Source organism: Megalops cyprinoides, chromosome 17 (genome assembly GCF_013368585.1).
Source record: "Megalops cyprinoides isolate fMegCyp1 chromosome 17, fMegCyp1.pri, whole genome shotgun sequence".
Lineage (NCBI taxonomy): Eukaryota > Metazoa > Chordata > Actinopteri > Elopiformes > Megalopidae > Megalops > Megalops cyprinoides.
The window spans coordinates 5442209-5459200 of NC_050599.1; the positions used below are offsets into that span (position 1 = coordinate 5442209).

Here is a 16992-nt window from a genome sequence, read left to right on the forward strand (position 1 = left end):
TTTACTATAAATTCATTGATTTAATTCTGACAAGTTTTACCCTCCAGTCCATACGTAGAAACATGCGTGAGGAATGAAACATACACTATAATATTTTCAGTTCTTCCTTTAGTTTCAGTATTTTGTATTGTTTCTATTATTGTGTGCACAAATACTAAACAAAATGAATATAACTATGAAACAGGAAGCTATTGAGTAAAGTGTAGTCAGTTTTAACTTTAAAGTCCTTGATAAATACTGTATGTCGAGTGTTCGTAGCGGCCGCTAATTTGGAAATATTGCGCAGACGCGAAGAACATGTGACTGGCACTTGAAAATCAGGAAACGGAGAGAGTTTCTATCAGGAAAAGGTAAGACAGCTGGAGTAGGGTGACAACAAGTCAAACATATGTCACTACAGCCATCTGCGGTTGGTATATTCAATGAAACGTTCACAATGGCCTGGAATGTCGCTGTTAGTCCGAACATTTAGGCGGAACTCTAAAACCGAACTGTTTTTTTTCTGTTTTTTGTTACAGATTTTGTCTTGGCAATAGCACGTCCCATTTGTGGCTAGCTGGAATAAGTAGGCTACCTGCAACTAGCCAGCGAACTCATTTCGAAAGTAAATGTAAGATTAGTTGCAGTTGCTACGTGATCCGTTATGATATTGTAGCCGACCAATGTTTGTTAAATAGAGTTATTTTTGACAAAGCAAAGCGGTATCGGGTACGCATCTTTTCAAGGCGACTTAGCTGCCACTGGGTTTGAACAGTTCCGCATTTTTTCAGGCAAGTGTCGAGGAGTTGTTTCCATGTAACTCACGCGACAGCTAATTCATGAAACTTGCATGAAGTGCAGTGATTAATATGACGCCGTGAACTATGAACTGTTTGATTTACTGAAGCAACGTATGTCAGAGGATCGGGGTTTGCTAAATAATTACGCTTAATAATTACAATTAAAAGAACGATGACCTCTCTGGCCACCACCCCTCTCTGAGCTAGCTAGCTGTCTTGCCAGCTAGCTGTGATTACACGGCAGTGTGCTATAAGAAATAAGCGCTGACACCTCAAATATCTCTCTCCCTCTCTTTCTGTCTCTCCTTCTCTCTCTCTGTTTCTTTATTTGTTTTTGTAAACATTATTGCTAGAAGTTATAAGACAGTACAGTGTGGTCCAGGAGGTTACCTTGTACTTCCATGTTTTGATATGGTACAAATTATCAACCACCACCTTCCAGGCAATGTGTATTTATTTCAACTGTGCGTGTTTTAAGGCCCGAGCAACTGAAGACACCTCAGTGCTTCAAGATGTCATACCAGCCTGGAATGCCGCAAGACCCGGATAAACTTGCACAGACCATTATCTCGAACATTCAAAGGATAACACAGCAGAGTAAGTCATCCCTGGGATTTATTTCCTTTGCCAGTGATGAGTGAATTGCATTGTGCTCTTCTGCTCAAGAAATACATTTAAAACATTACATTACATTGCATTCATTTAGCAGATGGTCTTATCCAGAGCGACTTCCAGCACAAGAGAACAGAAGTGTTCTATGATTACTTACATGGGACTGCAGTTTCATACTGGGCATGCAAATCAGAAAGAATGTTGTGCCCACCCACGCCCCCCCCCATTTGTATTATTTACCTACACAAATGCTAGTTTGTTTAAATACTGTTGTGCTGTCCCTGTTTGCAGTGAGTGGTGAGCTGCCCTGTAGTTTCAGTTCTGCAGTCACCGACCTGTACTGGTGCTGCAGACAGCTAGCAACGCACCACCACGCCACTCACCAGGATCCATCAGCATGAAAAATATATTTAACCATGCAGAAATACCTGTTGTGTTGTGTCCAAAATACCACTGCTCCCAAAATGTTCATAAATCTTTGTACTTGCGATTTGCGCTGGAGCACTGAAGCACGACAAATGCAATATTCCAGTACACTCACACGCAGCCAGTGGTTTTTTTTTTTGTGTTGACCAGCTCGGCTCGGGGGTTCCTGGGGAGTTACTAGAGGGAGCTCAGGAGAGGTGTAATGAGGGGACTCTGGCTGGAATAACCCAGCTCACCTTGGCAGAAGGGTGCCAGTGACATTCCACTGCCGCGGACTCCCGGTCATTGTCAGCTGTTTGCATAGCCCAGGCTCGAGCTTGTGGGAGCTGTAGGGCTCCGCTTACTCGGAACAAATGCACACAAATATCCTTTTACCAGCTGATCCACCCAAGAACTCCCCCTTTAGACATGCTTTCACAGTACCCATGCTGCATGTTCATAATCAGTGATGACGTTGTGGTCAAGCACACTGTGTGATTTTTTTTATTTTATTGAAAGCACAGGGCTTAAGCAATAAGCTGAAATGTAATGTTGTAATAGTAAAATGGTATGGCAATGAAACATTTAAAGGGCTATTTTGTTTTCTTAATTCAACTACAAAATACACAAATGAACAAAAGCATCTTCTTTGTTCTTCCATCTTCAGTCTAGATTAGATAATATTGGAGCCCTATTAATATCTCTTTCTGCTTAAAAATACATTCTTACTGCACACCAGAGGTGACATTAAGTGGGTTACATTGTACTTGTGACCCTATCTCAAGCCTAAGTCAGGTTGTGCAGGACATTTATTTGGTTACCTTGGTAAAAGGGAAAAATATGTTTTACCTGGGTTTTTGTGTCATAGCCTTAAGATGCAACTTTTAGTGCACAAACCACAACACCATAGAGCTATGTTTAGTGTAGCAGTGCTGTTATATACAACCAAAAGACACACACACACTCATTTAGTTTTGTGATTGAAAGACATGTACATATCCACTTCTTCTGTTTAATCTTCTGACTGTCATCCTGACAATTGCATGTAATTGACACAGTATTGTCAACCAGTGACCCTAAGTAATCTTGAAATAACCTCAATGACCTTAACTGAAAAAAGTAAGAAATCTGGCCTTTCATTTTTCACTTGTGCAGCAAAATGTTTAACTTGGTATGAAAAGATAAGGTATCTCTTATGTAGCCCTTAAGCACTGTAAGTAGCACAGTGAAGGTCATGCTCACATACTTCAGATGCTTTGAAAAAACCAGAAAATATCCTGGCTATAGCTTTTGGTTCATCTGTATATGTGCTGTCAGGAACAACATGTAAAGAAAAAAGGCAAAACATACTTATGAATCAGAATCTGTCAGTCCAGCGTCAAGTTTTCAAATGTCAAATATGACATGTAGTTTTAGAATACCACTTTACTATGCTTTGCATTTAGCTCTTTAGCCTTGGCAGTCAAATTATTTAGCTATATTCATCAACAACAAAAGCGGGTGAAACCTTATTGACTTTGTGACATAGTCTCATGTGCTGTGTGTTGTAGTCGTAGTCATGTGTTTCAGGAGCACTGCCCATGAAAATGATGTTACCTTTTCTCTGTGTTTCTGTGTCATTAGCTTCTGAGCTTCAGCGGATGGTAAGCCAGCTGGGAACCCCTCTGGACACCAGTGAATTCAGACAGCAACTGTAAGTACGGTTCATCAGTCTCCCCCCACCTTGGAGAATGTCCATTTTTGAACAGAGTTACACATTTCAAAATGTAGCTAAAAGCCAATGATTACATCACGCAAGAAGCATGAATTAACTGTAACTGTCTGTTCTTAGTTGAAAACCTCTTCATAACTATTACGTTGCTTTACATTGTCATTTAGGAGATACTCGTATCCAGAGCACCTTAGAGTGTGCATGACAGGTTGCACAAATAGGACACCACTAACCACATATGAACAAGAATCGGTTCCCTACAATGCTGAGATCACAAGTCAATGCCAAGAGACTTGGACAGTATTATTCCTAACAAAATGCTAACACATACCCTTAAGTAACCTTCCACTTGTATAGTTACACCCTGTTGCAGATGCTTTGTTGTTTCACAGAATGGGATTTACTTGGTTGGTAAATTGACTGGTTGAATAGTGAAGAAAAAGGCTTTGAAGACTGGAAAGATGGTGCTTCCTCCTCCTAAACACTTTTCAGTGTTGCTGGGGAGATGGTTGCAATTATTCGCTCATTAACTACTGTTTCATTGTAGTTACTTGTCAGCTGTTGAATGTTTTAGTTTTTTGAAGTCAGATGGTACAGAAATAAGCATTTATGAGCAGCAAGACCTCAGAATCACTGTTTGTTTTGGTCAGAAATTCAATATGGGCATGTATAGGTATGGGGTACTTGGCAGTAGTGAACACACAATGTGAAATGTTGCCCAGTCACGCCACTGTTGACTTTGTTGAATTTCAAAACACCCATATTATGCAGTAGTATGCAATAACCATAATCCTGCACAAATCAAAAGCCTAGCCACCTAAGGAGAAAAGGTAGCACTGTTACTGGTTGATCGTAATATGTAATTTGTGAAGAGCTGACGACGTTTATTCTTAGAAACAATGACAAAGCCAGGGGAAAAATGGGATATTTCGGTAAAATTTTTTACTTACTTTTTAAAACGCAGGAAACAGAAGCAGCAACATGTTGGTCAGCTTGCCAAAGACACAGACAAGTATATGAAGGAATTTGGCTCGCTGGCAGTGACATCAGAGCAGGTAACAAGGGTGACCCTTCAACCAAATGATTGAAATGGATCATTTGTGTCCTTCTTAATGAATGCATTCCTTCTTCCTTAGTATCGCAGTAAATCCATTACCAAAGAGCATATTGTATGTCCTGCCTGCAGCTATTGTCTGTATGGGAGCTGGTTTATTAAACTGTTATGTTATTCATGTATGATGCATCTGACATATAAACCAACCTGACATTATTGTGACATAATTATGGACATTATTCTTGCATTTTCCATTTCTTTTTTCTCCATACAGCGCCATAGAAAGATACAGAAGGAACGGCTCGTTAATGACTTCACAAATGCATTGGGCATTTTCCAAAAAACTCAGCGACTGGCCGCTGAGAAAGAGAAGGAGTTTGTCGACAGAGTCCGAGCTAACTCCAGACTATCGGTTAGTTGTGAACACTTCTGAACCTGTTAAAGTATGTGCCAACTACTGAAATGAATGTTCCCCTTATATAATAGAGATATTTAATGGACAGTCATGTTCAAAAATGTACCTGTTAGTGGCTAGAAGGTATAACTCCAAATGACTCTAGCTACAGAATGTCCAATTTGGGAAACTTTTTTTTTTTGTGTTAGCAGACTGGTCTCCCAGATGATGATGGAAAGGCCTCACCCTTTGAAAGGTCAGAGATCAGCGATGCACAGGTTTTGTGTGATGTAATCTGAACAGTTCAGTGGCTAGCAGTGTTGCTCATATGATGCCGTCTGTCCTTTTGTTGGGTAATATGTGTATGCATATTTATTTATTGGTGTGATGTTGATGAAAACCTGTTTCATGAACAAGAAGGGTCAGTGTGGTGTTGCACTAATTTTAAATAGCATCTGATCATCTTCAACTCCTACTGGTCTAGCCGGCATATCATTTCACTCATCCACTGAAAACAAGACAAACTTTTCAAGCAAACTGCTAACAAGTTTTCATAACCTACCAGTTTGGATTAACAAATGCAGGTGGTCCGTATTTAACCCTTTCCCTTTTTAACAGCGAGGGCCAGTCTCAGATCCAAAGCCAAGAAGAGGCCATCACAGAAGATGATCTTCAGCTCATCCTCGAGAGAGAATCCTCGATCAGGCAAATAGAGGTCAGAACAAAGTGGACCAGATGTGTGTCCACCATCCTGTGTAACACCTAAAAAGAGGAATACTTTTCTGTATCCATACGGAGTCTACTTTTCTTGTAGGATATGTATTTTAGATATTCTTATTCTAATCTATATTCTATAACTGCTTTACTTAATTCTTGTGTTTTCAAAAAAAGATACTTGTTGACTTTTTCCTTGGAAAGTACAACTTATCAACTTGTTTCAAGTTGAAAAAAAAATTTTAAAGTACCGATGCATATTTTATTAACCTTTTTCAATATTTAATTCTTTTGCGCGTACGGCCACACCGGTGTGATTTGCCGTTTAGCGCGTATGCTAAAACCAGTGCGATTAGAACACTAGATTGGAAAAATTCTAGCTAATTTTAGCTTTGAGGAAACAGTGATTTAATGTTGAAAAATATAGTAAATGCTAACTGAAAACTAAGAGAAGCTTCATAACGCTAAAGAAAACATAACTAACCTTGTAACGTAACATGCGTGCTACGTAGCATAAAAACAAGTTACGTGTGAAAGGGTTAATCCTGAAAAGTGATTATAAACTGTATTAATACGTTAAATATGTCTCTCTTCTTCAGTCTGATATTAGGGATGTTAATGAAATTTTCAAAGACTTGGCTATGATGGTTCATGAACAAGGAGATATGATTGGTAAGTTCATTCTCTTATTTCAAATATTTTCAAATGCAAAATCACATCAAATGTAAAGAAACAATCACAGTGTCGAACGGCATAATTTTTTACACACACACACACACACACACACACAGTCAGTACCCAGTTAAGTTTTAGTAAACATGTGAAGAATTTAACCACAGTGCCTTCTGTTTCCAGTTGGCACGTTTCGTTTGAAGTTAGGCAGTGCCTTTTCATTTGAGGTTTCAGCAGCTAAACCTTGACTGCTCCAGTACCTTTGGATCATTACAGCTAGTCTTTTATTAGGGGTTTTACTTGCTCTTCAGAGAAGGTGGGGATGCATGAAACTTGTGTTTCACAATGAAAGATGATGCAACTCAAATGCTAAAGCAGCCATTAAAGGTGCTAAATCGGCTCAGCAGGAATAACTGAACACCTCAGTGATTCCATTCATGTCCTGCTTGAAATGTTGCTCTTCACAAATTGAAGAGAATTGCTTCACAGAACTTTGTTTTTAACAAACATGGTTTTAACATGGTTTAACATGGTTTCCCATTAACCGACAGCGACCTGTCATTTGCTGAATTTTGTCAACTTGGAAAATTTTACACCCTTCTGTCATTTTAACAGACAAAATCCAGAATTTCCAAACCGTTAGTGTAGTTTCTTTTCAATTTCCTGTTGGTATTCAATTGTTGATATTCAAAATTAGTTTTGTAAGTTAAAGCGCTAAAATGAATAAAGTATGTTTATTGTTGTTGAACTAATTTTCAGATAGCATAGAGGCAAATGTGGAAAATGCTGACACCAGTGTACAGTCTGCGACCCAGCAGTTAGCAAGAGCTGCAGAGTATCAGGTAATACTGCTTTCTGCAAAACAATATCATGAAAATGACCTGGCAAATTTGCTTCATAATTGAAGTAGTATTTGCTTAAGGGACATACATTATGAATGCTATAGCTAAAAAAGAAAGGGAAAGAAAAAAACGTCCACGCACTGAACACATAACTCAGATTTGTCAGTTAAGCTGTGTACATATTGACATGCAAGCGTACGTGTACGTATTTGCCAGATAATATATGTTAAACTTGTGTACATTAAATTAAATACCAAATTTATAAATTACCACTAAGGAAAATTAAGTGTTTTGTCCTACTTGATGTCAGATAAATATTTAATTTTGTTGCCGTTTCTTCATCTCTTGCAGCGTAAATCCCGGAAGAAGATCTGCATTCTCATTGTGATTTTGGTGGTAGTGATAGTTGTAGTTGGATTAATTATCTGGGGAGCAGTGAAAAGCTAAAGCCCTCCCCCAATATAAAAATTCAACACTAGAAAGAACTTTTTTTTTTTTCCAAATTTATGATTTCTGGTCATTTATTGGTCAGTCGAATCAGCATTTACAAAGATTTTCCAAATAACTTTGCTTTATTCAGAATTTTGATTACAAAATATAATGGCATATTCATGCTCCTGTAGATTTTAAAACTAAGGACAGTGTACAGATGACACAGTTGTAAATATATAGTCAGTCTCCATAGGCACAGTGCATTGCAGATAAAAGGGAATGAGCTTTTTCTGCCAAACGCTAAGCACAGTTCCATTTTGCTGGGATGTCATTCACTCTTGTGTCCATATGTTTATTTTTTTTAATTCGTAATTTATCATATAAAACATGGACATTTATGCTTATGCGTTTCAAGTTACTGTCAGGTGGCAGGTTCGGTGTTTGGAAAAATAGAAAAATTGATCGTTAAAATCGTCCTCGTTACACTTCCAGCCGTAGCATCCTCTGCACTTGCACACTAGCGCCGAAGCAAATCAAATACAGTCCATTTCACACTGCAGTCACACAGTACACTGAAGGGAACTGGGTGCTTATTGGAGGATAGGTGCTACACTGCAAGGTGTAGATACCTGATGAATCACAAGGTACCTGAGAGCAGTGAGACAAGGGGACCATGACCCACCAAGTCTCCCCTAAGCCAATTTGTTCTGCTGTTGTGGGTTCCCAGTCATTGTTGGCTCAACTCAGGGCATAGAGCTCCGCTTGCACTCAAGGTGAGCACTTTAACTGCTGAGCTCCGGAGCACTACCATGTATCACATATTCATATGCCAATATCACACATGGAGTTTATAGCTTAATCATCTCTTCACAAATGTGTTCATTTACTGAACGGTGCCAGTTAACCTGACTTCCGTGCTGTAAAGTTATTCCCATGGCCCCAATCTTGTATAGTGTAATTGAATGTAAACCAAAGGATCTTGTTTTTGCAGTTACACATGCTTTGCTCTGTTCTCAATGAAAATTGACCACCATGTTTTCATATAGTCTTTACTCAGTAATCTTATGCAATGTAACACTGTTTTAATGAGAGAGGGAAGGGAAATTTTAGTTTCTTACTTTTTCACTTAAAGCATTCCATTTTTATTAATAAACAGTACATATTATGCATTATGGGAAACCAAAAATATAATCATATCAAATTTTATGAACGAAGCAACTTGTGCTTAAAGGTAAATTGTTGCATTGATTTAAATAAATTCTTGTTTAAATGCTAAACATGGTGTGGGCTTAATTATAATTGTTTTGTATAATTGTTTTGCTATCTGAAATTTTTCAGTTAAACTGGAATTGGCTGAGTATTCCCAATGCCAGTACAGCTCTGTGACTGAAGCCCTTTTCAGGAAGTCCTGCGCAGATAATCATGGTGAACCTGACCGTTGAAAAACAGATTTACTTTACCTCCTTTACCTAACCTCCTTTGAACACAAAGAAGTTGCAGCTCACTTCAATTCAGCCACACAATAAAAGGCCCAACCTTTGTACGCTCTGTCTTTTCTTCTTGCGCATATTCCGCTCGGTCTCAAATTTCCTGCTTCATTACATCGTCACGTCTACTCCAGTTCTGATACTCGCACTTCTCAGTCAGAGACAAAGAGGGAGAGAACCAGTTCTGCAGGCTGAAAGCCAGAGGAGCTGTCCAGCGTCGTTGTGTGGAACGGTAGCAGGGACCAACATCTCTGCAGGGAGGCTGTGCTTTACTAGAGCCACAGGCAGTGTAACAATCTCAGCCGGAGCCACCCTGGGTAGCAGAGACGGAGAGAAGGAGAACCAGTGCCCCAGGCTGGAAGTCAGGGGGTCCATCTTGGATGGAGCGAGCACTGGCAGGGAGACAGGCTGCAGACTTTATAGACCCTCTCTCTGCAATCAGGGCCACGAGCAGAGTCCTGTACACAGCCGGGAGCCCTCTGTGAGCAGCAGGGACGGGCAAACAAACGAACGGGATGACACAGCAGCACCAAGGACGGCAGCGACGGCTGGACGGGCAGGGCAACGATCAGCGATCGAGACGCTCCGTAATGCCTGAAACAGCCCGGTGCAGAGTGCCTTTCAAAGGAGGCGGCATCTGAAAACAGCTGGTGATTCCCCAAGCAAAGCAGAGAGAGACTGGATTTGCAGACCATCTGGGGAGAGGACCCCCCCCCCCAGCTGGAGAGGACCTTCTCCAGGTAAGCAACAGTCACAGATTCGACCATGCTGTGAAGAGAGGCGGGAGACAGAAATGCAGCAAATGTTAGATGAGTTAGAAAATGATGGTGTGATGTAGCTGAGTGTTTGATAATGACGTAGCTGAAGGCATAGGGAGAGTAATGGTAACATGAGCTTTGATTAAATTCGATCTTCTAAACAAATGTTTCTCAATCCTACCTCTGGAGCCCCCCTGTCCTGCGTATCTTCTATCTGTCCTTGCTGCTTGATTAAATCAGGTGTGCTCAGCTAATCAAAAGTGCCACTGATGAGTTCAGTCAGGTAGGTAGAGCAGGGAAAGATGGAAAATGTGCGGAGCAGGGGGGCCCCAGGAGCAGGACTCTATACTAAAAAGCATTATTTGGAGTGAAGATGAGAAACTTATTTTGTGTGTCTGAGAATCTCTGACAGTTTTAAGATTGATAACTCCTTCTGAACTGTATTGCGTTGATGTGCTTGTACATTTAAAGCAGCATGAGAACTGATGTATTATTTTGGAAGTGAATAAGCAGGGTTTGCTAAATTTTGATTTCAAATTACCTTCCCATAATTGTGATACGCAATTTTAAAGGTATGTCAGACATGCCATCTTTAATGAGCAGCCATTTTGACAGCCATATTGAATTTTCTATTCTTGATAATGAAAGAAGTTACTTATTAACTGAGGAATGTGTGAATTTCCATATTTTGCTCCCCCCAATCAATATTTTTTTTGACCAACTGATCCAGCTATTGAGCATATCTACACGGTATAACTCAGCTCTTCTACAGGTGAAAACCTATAACAGACTGGACTGTCAAAATCTTACCAGTCTTCGAGATGGCCAAAGGCATAAGAAACTCCTCATTACAACAAGAGAATACCCTTGCCCCACTTGGGGGATACATTCTTGACATTTCCCCACAAATAACAGATGTTCATAAATAGCTGGATTTGTTTCTGAGACAAAAAGACATGTTTGTACAATATACAAGTGAACATTTGTGCAAATGCACTTTCTTCTCAGAAAAAAAACCATTATTTTACTATTTTTGCATTTTAAAAATTGACAGTGGAGAGGGTTGCAGGTTTGCCTTGAAAAAAAAACTCATGAAGTTATGGGTCCATGTCTTATCTGATTCTAACAAATGGTTGTGTGGTTTTTAGGCAAAGTGTGTCTATAAACAAGTGTAATACCTGAACCAAACTGTGAGTCTAGGTGGTGGTGGTGTTCTCTGTGGTGCTGCCTGGCACAAATATGTGAAACTGTATACAGTGAACAGATTGATAGATAATACTTTATTGATCCAAAAAGGAAAATACCTTGCCAACAGTCAAGTATGTTGGGAACAGAGGTGCACAGCATAAAATAAAATAAACATAAACCATAGGACAATAAGGACAATAAATAGATGTATGACAATAAATAGAACAATAAATACTGAAACTGCAAACTGTACCATTAAAGTGGCAGTAGCAGAATTCTGGTAATGTCCGTAGTGTGCTTCTTGCATGTATTGCACATGAGGGGTTTTATACTTGATTGCAATGAGTTGTTGTACCTGGGGGAATCAAATGGTGATCTCCCCACGGCAGAAGGGGGAAGAGTTCAACAGTTTTATCGTCGCTGGTAGGAACGATTGCTCCGTGGAGCTCTTTGGAGGGATGAGTCTGTTACTGAAATCCACAAATGGCAAGGGTCTCCTGTATTTCAGTTATGAAGCATCATGTAATAATACTACTAATCTTTACTTCTGTATAATTTATGTAAGTGCTGTACATGCATGTCCACGTGTCATTAATAAAAGCAAGCTAATAACATGACATACTTGTCTTCAAAAAGGTGTGCATTGCTTACTATTTTGAGCTGGCTAGATGCGCAGATGTGTGTGGGGTTTTACGCAAGGTGACATTAACTGGGTTAGTTTGTATTGGTATAATAGGGACAAAGTAAGATGTAAATGTATATTAGATTGTATTGATATATCTGTGATGCATACCATATGCATATCATTGTGTTTAATTAGTATTGCTATTAATTAATATTGAGTATTAGTATTAGTATAGTGTGGAATGCAGAATTAGTGGACAGATGTTTGGATCTTAAGATGTGTGAAGGAGAGCCTTAACACCTCTTCCTTGGACTAATTGCTAATTGGCAATTGTGTAACAATCATTTGGGTGCACATGTTGGCGATTTGTAGGGGAACCAGCCTATTGGGTAATGAGCCACATCTTACTGAATACTGACTAACACCTGATTAAATACAAGTGTGGCTTGAGAGTAGGGGGAAGGCTTGCTTTGGCCCTGTTGTTGACTTGCATAGGCTAGTTTCTTCTTTTCGGATTTTAAAATAAATTATTGGTTTTTAACCTTTTGTTTTTGGCTCATTTACGAGAGAAGTGGCGGCCAGCTTCTCTACAAGCTGATAGCATGATGCTGGCTTTATTGAACCAACAGAAGGTAACAAGGTAGGAGATTGTATAAGTCATATTCAACAGAGACGAGGAACAAGCTGCTACAATACAGAGACACGTACAGGGTCATGACACACCATGCATTTCTACTCCATGATGGATGAACATTAACCCATATACTCATAATGTCCTGTGCGCAAGGGGCAGGACAAACAAACAACCAAACAGGACACAGACAGGATGAAGATGGAGGTGTCAACATGCAGCTCTTACCCACTGCTACACTCCAGTGTGGGCCAATGCAGGGGGACACTTAGTCTCTTGCTCCTCCTCCAACCCCTTCTTCCCGGGGTCTTCTTGGAAGTGCAAATTTTACACAGGTGGCAATAGCTGGTGATGTCACAACTCAGTGACCCTTTCAGAAGCACTCACATGAGCACTTCAGGGAAACGCTGGCCTGAGGACAGCTTAGGGACCAGGGAGGGCGTGACTGTGGCGGTCACTGGCCTGACTACAGCCAATGCAGTGCTGACAGCTCTCACCAAGCGCTTAAGTGGCAGCAGCTTCTTAATCTTTTGGTGTCGGTGTGGTGGTTGCAGTGGTGCAGTGGGAGGTCATTGGCCATTGCTTTGCTGCATTTAGCTGTCTTGTGGCATTAGTTAGGCTGAGACTGTGGCTGTTCCTGGCTGGTGAGCAGGACGGGGTTGGGTAGCAGTGTTGACCACGCCCATGTTAAGAGCGTGCAGCAGAATGATGGTGTAGCCAGTGTCCCCACATGGCCCCACTTTCTTTGTGTTGTTGCATTTCTGGTAGCTGGCTGGCGGCTCCCCATTTTCAGGCTCCTGACAGGCTTAATTGAATCACGGTTTGTGTCTGTGTTGTCTGGTATAGCGTCTTTCGCGGCCACACAGTGAGCAGGTGATGCCACAGTGCTGTGTCTCATCCCCAGTGTCATCAACCTTTCAGACTGACTAGACGAGGGAAGGGAAGGCAAGGGTACTACCGTACATCAGTCACTAGAGCACATAATTCAAAACAAATCGCAATACTACGCATAAAATAAACGGCAAGTATTACACGTAGCAGGAGTTAGGGGGCGGGGACTGAGGTGGAAACGCAACGCTTTCTGAAGAGGTGAGTCTACAGTCTGCGGCGAGGAGTTTCTCGCCTGGGTGAAGCTCCTTGTGATGCAGCTGTTCTTTCAAGTCTGATAGCCAGGGTGACACAGCCAATGGTACCCCTCCATTGTAGAGAAGCTTGAATGTCATGGTGCAGTCAGGGCCAAGATTGAGGAAAGCTTGTAGGGCCCTGGTGATGACTTCATAGCCACAATGAAATTGCAGAGGTTTGTGAACTTGAGCAAATCTTGTATTGGAATGTACTGGTAAATTGTGCGTAATTTTGAGGCCGTGGATAAGTGACTTTTTTGTGAATATTTCATTGCTGTATAATAATGACTGAAAATAACTGCAAGACAGCATGTCTATTTTAATTTAAGAATTTTTTTACTGGCGGTAATGAACTTCCATGCCTTCAACTTTCAAGCTTTAAGTATAGAATGCTAAGAAAACAGATTAGACAACAATCTCATCTACGCTTTCACATTGAATACATTCACAGTGAGAGGAAATTAATCCTTTAGCAAATACATATGTTGGTTATCTTTTGTATGTAAAATGGGATATTTGCTCATCCCTCATGAATCCCGAATCACCACCTACTCTGAAACAGCCCTTCCCTGCCTCAATATCCTCTGTGAGTTTAATTATTATATTGCATCATTCACCTTTCCTATTTGTTCTCGGTTCCTCACCCCCCACCCCCCTGAGTACATTACATTACATACATTGTCACCAACAGAAAGATAGCAACCCCATCGTATAAATATGACTGTCTGATCCGCACCGAGCCAGTTGCCACATTACATATTTTCAGCCTTTTTACTGTGGATATAACGCTTATATACTATATGTTGTGGATATAACAGCCTCTACGTCAAAAAAACTGCAGCTTATTTGGATCAGCCAGCAAAAGCTGAAACATTTTCCTAACTTATGAATCTAACAGAAGTTTATGAAGCTGAATTTTGCATCCAGTCCTCCAGTTCATCCTGTGTCAGAACAGCATTGCTTACAACAGTTGATGTGTTCCTGTATTTGTCTGCAGCCGCAGCTGTGTTGCTGACAGTGTGTGGAAACCTGCTGGTGATCATCTCCATCTGCCACTTCAAGCAGCTCCACACACCAACCAACCTCCTCCTCCTCTCTCTGGCTCTTAGTGACATTCTTGTTGGAGTGATTGTGATGCCCTTCCAATTTACTCTATTGATAGAATCATGTTGGCTCTTTGGGACAACGTTTTGCTCGATTCTAAACTTGTTTTCCCTTTATCTGACTTGTGTGTCTATATATAATGTAACTTTCATTGCAGTGGACAGATTCATCGCACTTTTTGACCCTTTTCACTACTCCAACAGAGTAACGGTCAGAGTTACTTTACTGGTAATATGCTTTATCTGGATTCTTTCCATTTTCTATACCATGGCTCTTCTTTATTTCAATGGAAATATGTTGGAACAAAAAACCTGCCCCATAGTGTGTCCTGTTTCTATCAGCTTAATATGGGCAACTGTTGATCTCATCGTAGGATTTATTGTGCCGTGCTTGACAATGATACTACTTTATGTGCACATTTTTGCCCTCGCAAAAAAACACGCAGAATCCATCAAATGTGTCGGAAAACAACAATTCAAGAATGCTAGAAAAGGCAATTCTATGGCATCTGAATGGAAAGCAGCAAAATTACTAGGCATAATTGTGTCTGTCTTCTTAATGTGTTTAGTACCATACAACATTGGCCTTCTTGCAACTGCCAATGTTGAAAAAACAGCTACTTCTGGTCATCTAATTCCCAATTTTTTAGCTTGCCTCATATTTCTTAATTCTACCATGAATCCTATTATTTATGCTCTGTTTTATCCATGGTTTCAGAAGTGTGTGAAACTCATTATAAGACTTAAGATATTTAGCTCCGGGTCTTCACAGATAAATGTCTTTTAAAAGAAGTTTCAGTTTGCATCTGTATTGAAGAAAAGGAAAAGCGCACAGCTGTAAGTGCATCAATTATGTAAACATGTTAATCTCTTTGTGACAATTTCTGTATGGTAATGTTCCAGGTTTTAGGGAAACATATTCTCTCCTCCCATTAGATGTCAGCTCTTGCCAGCATTTGTTGTAAAAAGGTCTTTACTGCCTCTTTTTCTGTTGATGTGGGCATTTTGTAATGTGTAGTTTTTCCCTGCATGACAGAAGTCCTGGTATAATTACTATTTTTTTTTTTTAACATAATGGCACTAAATATATTTGTAAAAGTAGATAAAACAAATGCATGTGGAAATAACTATGTAAATACTAGTCAAGATTTTTTTAAAAAAATTTTTTTCCCTTATTTATATTCTTTAACAGCTACTTTTTGCCTCTAATAGGATATTGCCTTCTTTTACCTAAATACCCTCCACAGGGCAGACTCACATGTCCAGTCAAGCACGATTGATCAAGGAGACATTTTATGTCACCCACACCAAAGTTCCAGTGCAAGAGGGTACATTATAAGAATGGCCTAGAGCGCGGGCAGAGTATCTGGCATATCTAGATTCTTTGGCAGCTCAGGGTCTTTTGCATAACCTCCTTACCCCTTTTACCTCAAACGTAGCCACTCCCTTTGCACTCTCCTCTTCACCTCTTTACCTCTCACTTTAAAAAGACAGGGCAGATTTTCCCACTTTACAGAATGGTCCCTGTAAGAGTGGTTATTTGCTGTCTGATTGGAATGGCAGGTTGCAAATTATATATTTGTCCATTCTTTTGAAAATATTGATGTACTCTTTTTATATCAGGCCTACTTAATAACACCAAATAAATTACATGTATGGAACTGTAAAATAGTGGTAAAGTCACAGGACAACAGTGAAGAGGCCATGGATTTAATTCTTGTCACGTTAATAGACTTTTTTTCATGTGTAATACATACGTAGTTTTAATATGGTTTATGTAAGCCATTTCCACCACACAGAGTTATTTATCTTAGTATTCATTATGTATTATTATCAAAGAGTAAGTGTGGATGCCTTTAATTTTTGAAGAAGACAGAAGAGAACTGTTTCTCACTTTGGCTGGCTCCCGGGATGGGACCATCATTACTTAGCATATAGCGCTCATTTATCAAAAGCATACCAACAGTTATGCAGTCAAAACTGTTTCAAAACACATGTACATATATTAATGTGGAATATGATATAACCTGTGATATCTCTGTAAACCATTTATGCATTCTCATGAATAAATAAATACTTTTAAACATTAAGATTATTTTCAAGCAGTTAGTGAGTGGCCCTGCATGCATGAGGAAAGATTGTGCTGAATTATTAATTCAAGTAACTTACTAACAACATTTTTTCGGTTGGCGGAATGGACTTCCTGACCTTCCTCCACTCTCAACAGCTGATAACTTCGCGTCTTACTTTGAACCTGAAGTTACTGAGATCTATAATTCCTTGTCATCACATTTCTATGTCCGTAAGGCTACCCTGCTCGCTAACAACCTACCAAGCCTGTCAGCATTGGCTGCAATTTCCCATGCTGATTTCGTACAACTCTTAACATGCGAACCGCCAGCTACTTGCTCACTAGACCCCGTCCCCTCTCCCTTAATAGTCATCGGCTCCTGCACTTCTG

The 16992-nt window shown here is 40.0% G+C and overlaps 2 protein-coding genes across 5 annotated transcripts; both read left to right on the top strand.

The window, feature by feature from the left end:
* Positions 1–318: 318 nt before the first annotated feature.
* Positions 319–8813, top strand: stx7l (syntaxin 7-like). 4 transcript variants are annotated; one of them, XM_036550076.1, is made up of 10 exons: positions 319–350; positions 1258–1376; positions 3420–3489; positions 4472–4562; positions 4836–4973; positions 5165–5211; positions 5574–5670; positions 6269–6341; positions 7101–7183; positions 7535–8813. In XM_036550076.1, the coding sequence occupies exons 2-10, from the start codon at positions 1292–1294 to the stop codon at positions 7628–7630; spliced, it is 780 nt and encodes a 259-aa protein (XP_036405969.1). In that variant the 5' UTR covers positions 319–350; positions 1258–1291; the 3' UTR covers positions 7631–8813. The 4 variants fall into 4 exon arrangements, with proteins under 4 accessions (XP_036405969.1, XP_036405972.1, XP_036405971.1 ...); XM_036550079.1 differs by having other exon boundaries at positions 5168–5211; XM_036550078.1 differs by lacking the exon at positions 319–350 and adding an exon at positions 355–409.
* A 5500-nt stretch (positions 8814–14313) lies between these two features.
* Positions 14314–15318, top strand: LOC118792507 (trace amine-associated receptor 13c-like). Its single transcript, XM_036550377.1, has one exon. The coding sequence runs from the start codon at positions 14314–14316 to the stop codon at positions 15316–15318; it is 1005 nt and encodes a 334-aa protein (XP_036406270.1).
* Positions 15319–16992: the final 1674 nt, after the last annotated feature.